At 42.2% G+C, this 6000-nt stretch overlaps 1 protein-coding gene across 1 annotated transcript in view; it reads right to left on the bottom strand.

Moving 5' to 3' along the window:
- Nucleotides 1-6000, bottom strand: part of SCAF1 (SR-related CTD associated factor 1) — a 64185-nt gene that overhangs the window by 42625 nt on the left and 15560 nt on the right. Inside the window, 2 exon segments of the mRNA XM_068998831.1 lie at nt 3545-3575; nt 4978-5105. Coding sequence (XP_068854932.1) covers nt 3545-3575; nt 4978-5105 — 159 coding nt within the window.

The following is a 6000-nucleotide window of genomic DNA, read 5'->3' as shown; positions in this document are numbered from 1 at the left end:
TTTTTTGGGATGTTTTTGGATTTTTTGGGGATTTTTTTTTGGATTTTTTGGGGGATTTTTTGGATTTTTAGGGGATTGTTTTGAAATTTTTTTTGATTTTTTAGGGGATTTTTTTGAGATTTTTTGGAATTTTTTGAGATTTTTTGGGGATTTTTTGAGATTTTTTGGGGGATTTTTGGGGCATTTTTTGGGATTTTTTGGGGAATTTTTTGGACATTTTTGGGGGATTTTTTTGAAATTTTTAGGGATTTTTTTCGGGGATTTTGGGGGGTTTTGGGGTTTTTGTTTGGTTTTTTTGGGGCATTTGATCTCCCCGCTGCGGCTGTGGCAGATCTGGGGGAAAAAACGCAGAAATCGGGGCCGGGATAGAAAGGGGTTTTCTAAAAGGAATTTTGGGGGATTTTTTGGGATTTTTTGGGGATTTTTTGGGGATTTTTTTGGATTTTTTGGGGTTTTTTTCGAAATTTTTTGGGTTTAATTTGGGTTTTTGGGGATTTTTTGGGATTTTTAGGATTTTTTTGGGGAATTTTTGGGGGTTTTTGCGGATTTTTTTGGGGATTTTTTGGGATTTTTCAGAGGATTTTTTTCCAGATTTTTGGGATTTTTTGAGATTTTTTGAGGATTTTTTTGGATTTTTTTGGGATGTTTTTGGATTTTTTGGGGATTTTTTTGGATTTTTTGGGGATTTTTTGGGATTTTTAGGGGATTTTTTTTGAAATTTTTTGGGATTTTTTAGGGGATTTTTTTGAGATTTTTTGGGATTTTTTGAGATTTTTTGGGGATTTTTTGGGGATTTTTTGAGATTTTTAGGAGATTTTTGGGGATTTTTGAGATTTTTAGGGGATTTTTTGGGATTTTTTGAGATTTTTTGGGGGATTTTTTGGGGATTTTTTGGGATTTTTTGGGGAATTTTTTGGACATTTTTGGGGGATTTTTTGGGGAATTTTTTGGACATTTTTGGGGGATTTTTTGAATTTTTAGGGATTTTTTCGGGGATTTTGGGGGGTTTTGGGGTTTTTGTTTGGTTTTTTTGGGGCATTTGATCTCCCCACTGCGGCTGTGGCAGATCTGGGGGGAAAAACGCAGAAATCGGGGCCGGGATCGAAAGGGGTTTTCTAAAGGAATTTTGGGGATTTTTTTGGATTTTTTGGGATTTTTTTCGAAATTTTTTGGGGTTTTTTAGGGGATTTTTTTGGGTTTTTTTCGAAATTTTTTGGGGTTTTATTGGGTTTTTTGGGGATTTTTTGGATTTTTAGGGATTTTTTTGGGGAATTTTTGGGGTTTTTTGGGGATTTTTTGGGGGATTTTTTGGGATTTTTCAGAGGATTTTTTCCAGATTTTTGGGATTTTTTGAGATTTTTTGAGGATTTTTTGGATTTTTTGGGATGTTTTTGGATTTTTTGGGGATTTTTTTTTTGGATTTTTGGGGATTTTTTGGGATTTTTAGGGGATTTTTTTGAAATTTTTTGGGATTTTTTAGTGGATTTTTTTTGAGATTTTTTGGAATTTTTTGAGATTTTTTGGGGATTTTTTGGGGATTTTTTGAGATTTTTTGGGATTTTTTGGGGGATTTTTGGGGCATTTTTTGGGGATTTTTGTGGGAATTTTTTGGACATTTTTGGGGGATTTTTTGGGGAATTTTTTGGACATTTTTGGGGATTTTTTTGAAATTGTTAGGGATTTTTTTAGGGGATTTGGGGGGGTTTTTTGGGGTATTTTTAGGTTTTTTGGGGCATTTGATCTCCCCGCTGCGGCTGTGGCAGATCTGGGGGGAAAAACGCAGAAATCGGGGCCGGGATCGAAAGGGGTTTTCTAAAAGGAATTTTGGGGGATTTTTGGGGATTTTTTTGTATTTTTTGGGATTTTTTTCGAGATTTTTTGGGGTTTTTTAGGGGATTTTTTGGGGTTTTATTTGGGTTTTTTGGGGATTTTTTTGGGGATTTTGGGGGATTTTTTGGGATTTTTAGGGGGATTCTTTGGGATTTTTGGGGATTTTTTGAGGATTTTTTGGGGATTTTTTTGTGATTTTTCAGGGGATTTTTTTGAAATTTTTTGGGATTTTTTGAGATTTTTTGAGGATTTTTTTGGATTTTTAAAGGAGATTTTTTGAGATTTTTTGGGGGATTTTGGGGCATTTTTGGGATTTTTTGGGAATTTTTGGATATTTTTTTGAATTTTTAGGGATTTTTTAGGGGATTTTTTGGGATTTTTTTTTTATTTTTTAGGGGATTTTGGGGGATTTTTTGGGGTATTTTTAGGTTTTTTGGGGCATTTGATCTCCCCGCTGCGGCTGTGGCAGATCTGGGGGGAAAAACGCAGAAATCGGGGCCGGGATAGAAAGGGGTTTTATAAAAGGAATTTTGGGGATTTTTTGGGGATTTTTTTGGGATTTTTTTGGAGATTTTTTGGGGTTTTTTTCGAAATTTTTTGGGGTTTTTTAGGGGATTTTTTTGGGTTTTATTTGGGTTTTTTGGGGATTTTTTGGGATTTTTAGGGATTTTTTTGGGGAATTTTTGGGGTTTTTTGGGGATTTTTTTGGGGATTTTTGGGATTTTTCAGAGGATTTTTTTCCAGATTTTTTGGGATTTTTTGAGATTTTTTGAGGATTTTTTTGGATTTTTTTTGGGATGTTTTTGGATTTTTTGGGGATTTTTTTTGGATTTTTGGGGGGATTTTTTGGATTTTTAGGGGATTTTTTTGAAATTTTTTGGGATTTTTTAGGGGATTTTTTTGAGATTTTTTGGGATTTTTTGAGATTTTTTGGGGATTTTTTGGGGATTTTTTGAGATTTTTAGGGGATTTTTTGGGGGATTTTTTGAGATTTTTTAGGGGATTTTTTGGGGATTTTTTGAGATTTTTTGGGGGATTTTTTTGGGGATTTTTTGGGATTTTTTGGGGAATTTTTTGGACATTTTTGGGGGATTTTTTGGGGAATTTTTTGGACATTTTTGGGGGATTTTTTTGAAATTTTTAGGGATTTTTTTCGGGGATTTTGGGGGGGTTTTGGGGGTTTTGTTTGGTTTTTTTGGGGCATTTGATCTCCCGCTGCGGCTGTGGCAGATCTGGGGGGAAAACGCAGAAATCGGGGCCGGGATCGAAGGGGTTTTCTAAAGGAATTTTTGGGGATTTTTTTGGATTTTTTGGGATTTTTTTCGAATTTTTTGGGGTTTTTTAGGGGATTTTTGGGTTTTTTTTCGAATTTTTTTGGGGTTTTTTAGGGGATTTTTTGGGGTTTTATTTGGGTTTTTGGGGATTTTTTTGGGATTTTTTTGGGGATTTTTTGGGATTTTTTGGGGAATTTTGGGGATTTTTGGGGATTTTTTGGGGATTTTTGAGATTTTTCAGGGGATTTTTTTCGAGATTTTTTGGGATTTTTTGAGATTTTTTGGGGGATTTTTGGGGCATTTTTTGGGATTTTTTTTTGGAAATTTTTGGGGATTTTTTTGAAATATTTAGGGATTTTTTAGGGGATTTTTTGGGATTTTTTTTTGATTTTTTAGGGGATTTTGGGGGGTTTTGGGGTTTTTGTTTGGTTTTTTTGGGGATTTGATCTCCCCGCTGCGGCTGTGGCAGATCTGGGGAGAAAAAGGGCGAAATTGGGCGGGTTTGAAAGGGTTTTTATAAAGGATTTTTTGGGAATTTTTTTGGATTTTTTGGGGATTTGGGGGGGGGGGGTTGGGGGGTTTTGGGGGATTTTTTGGGGATTTTTTTGGATTTTTTTAGGGGATATTTTGGGATTTTTTGGGGGATTTTTTGGGGGATTTTTTGGGGATTTTTGGGGATTTTTTTGGATTTTTTGGGTATTTTTGGGGGATTTTTGAATTTTTTTTAAGGATTTATAAAAATTTTAGGGATTTTTGGAGGATTTTTTGGTAGATTTTTTGGGGACTTCTTTCAATTTGTTGGGTGAGTTTTTGGATTTTTTGGGGGCAATTTTTTAAGGAATTTTTGGAGGTCCCCCACCCCAAATTCCACCCAGGAAAAACTCCCCCCCCCCTCCCCCTCCTCCTCCCCTCCCCCCCCAGTTTTGTTCCCCCTGATTTTAGACCCCTCCCCAATTTGGGGACCCCCCCTCCCCCCCCTCCAATTTTAGGGCCCCTTCCCCCAATTTTGGGTCACTGGGACTTTAGGACCCCCCAATTTTGGGGTATTTTCCACCAATTTCGGTCACTACCACTTTAAACCTCCCCGATTTTGGGTATTTTCCCCCAAATTTTGCTTCCCTGTGACTTCAAACCCCCGGATTTTGGAGACACTCCAAATTTTGGAGATTTCCCCCCGATTTTGGAGATTTCCCCCCAATTTTGGGGTATTTCCTGCCAATTTTGGGGGTTTTTCCCCGATTTTGGGGTCACCATGACTTCAAACCCCCCAATTTTGGGTATTTTCCCGCAATTTTGGTTCCCTGTGACTTTAAACCCCCGATTTTGGGAACACCCCCAATTTTGGGCCATGTCCCTCCAATTTGGGGCCATTTCCCCCCGATTTTTGGCCATTCCCCCCGATTTGGGGCCATTTTCCTCCGATTTGGGGCCATTCTCCCCCCGATTTTTGGCCATTTCCCCCCGATTTGGGGCCATTTTCCTCCAATTTGGGGCCATTTTCCCCCCGATTTGGGGCCGTTTCCCCCCTATTTGGGGCCATTTTCCTCCGATTTGGGGCTGTTTCCCCCCGATTTGGGGCCGTTTCCCCCCGATTTGGGGCCATTTCCCCCCGATTTGGGGCCGTTTCCCCCCGATTTGGGGCCGTTTCCCCCCGATTTGGGGCCATTCTCCCCCATTTTGGGCCATTTCCCCCCAATTTGGGGCCATTTCCCTCTGATTTTTGGCCATTTCCCCCCGATTTTTGGCCATTTCCCCCCAATTTGGGGCCATTCTCCCCCATTTTGGGCCATTTCCCCCCGATTTGGGGCCATTTCCCTCTGATTTTTGGCCGTTTCCCCCCGATTTGGGGCCGTTTCCCCCCGATTTGGGGTACCTTGTGCACGGCCTTGCGCAGGATGTCCTTGTACTCGTCCTTGGTGATGTCCTTGCGCTGGTAGAAGGGTTTGATGCCAACTTGACCTCCTCGACCGCCCGCTCCTGCGTGTGCAGCTTCTTCAGGTACTGCGGACACGGCCACTTGTGGTCACTCGTGGTCACTCGTGGTCACTTGTGGTCACTCGGGGCCACTCGTGGTCACTCGGGGCCACTCGGGGCCACTCGGGGTCACTTGGGGTCACTCGGGGTCCCCGAAAGCGACCGGCGGTGACAACGTGGGACGATGGACATCGGTGATGTGGGGGGAACCCAACGCTGATGGTGCCACCGCCCACCCAACCTGGGGTGACCCCAACACCCTGATGGTCACCAGAACCATCACAGAGTGACCCCAACACCCTGATGGTCATCAGAACCAATTTGGGGTGACCCCAACACCCTTGTGGTCATCAGAACCAACCTGGGGTGACCCCAACACCCTCATGGTCATCAAAACCAACCTGACGTGACCCCAACACCCTGATGGTCATCAGAACCGATTTGGGGTGACCCCAACACCCTTGTGGTCATCAAAACCAACCTGAGGTGACCCCAACACCCTGATGGTCACCAGAACCATCACAGGGTGACCTCAACACCCTGATGGTCATCAGAACCAATCTGGGGCGACCTCAACACCCTGACGGCCACGGTCACCTTGGGGTGACCTCAAGACCCTCGTGGTCACCAGAACCATCACAGAGTGACCCCAACACCCCTGTGGTCATCAGAACCAACTTGGGGTGACCCTGAGGCCTTGTGGCCACCAGAACCAATTTGGGGTGACCTCAAGATTCTCGTGGTCATCAGAACCATCACAGAGTGACCCCAACACCCTCGTGGTCATCAAAACAACCTGAGGTGACCCCAAGGCCCTGATGGCCACGGTCACCTTGGGGTGACCCCAACACCCTGATGGTCACCAGAACCATCACAGAGTGACCCCAACCACCCTCGTGGCCACCAGAACCGATTTGGGGTG

This window comes from Aphelocoma coerulescens, unplaced genomic scaffold, assembly GCF_041296385.1.
Source record: "Aphelocoma coerulescens isolate FSJ_1873_10779 unplaced genomic scaffold, UR_Acoe_1.0 HiC_scaffold_180, whole genome shotgun sequence".
Taxonomy (NCBI): Eukaryota; Metazoa; Chordata; class Aves; order Passeriformes; family Corvidae; genus Aphelocoma; species Aphelocoma coerulescens.
This window is presented reverse-complemented; position numbering and strand designations above follow the sequence as displayed.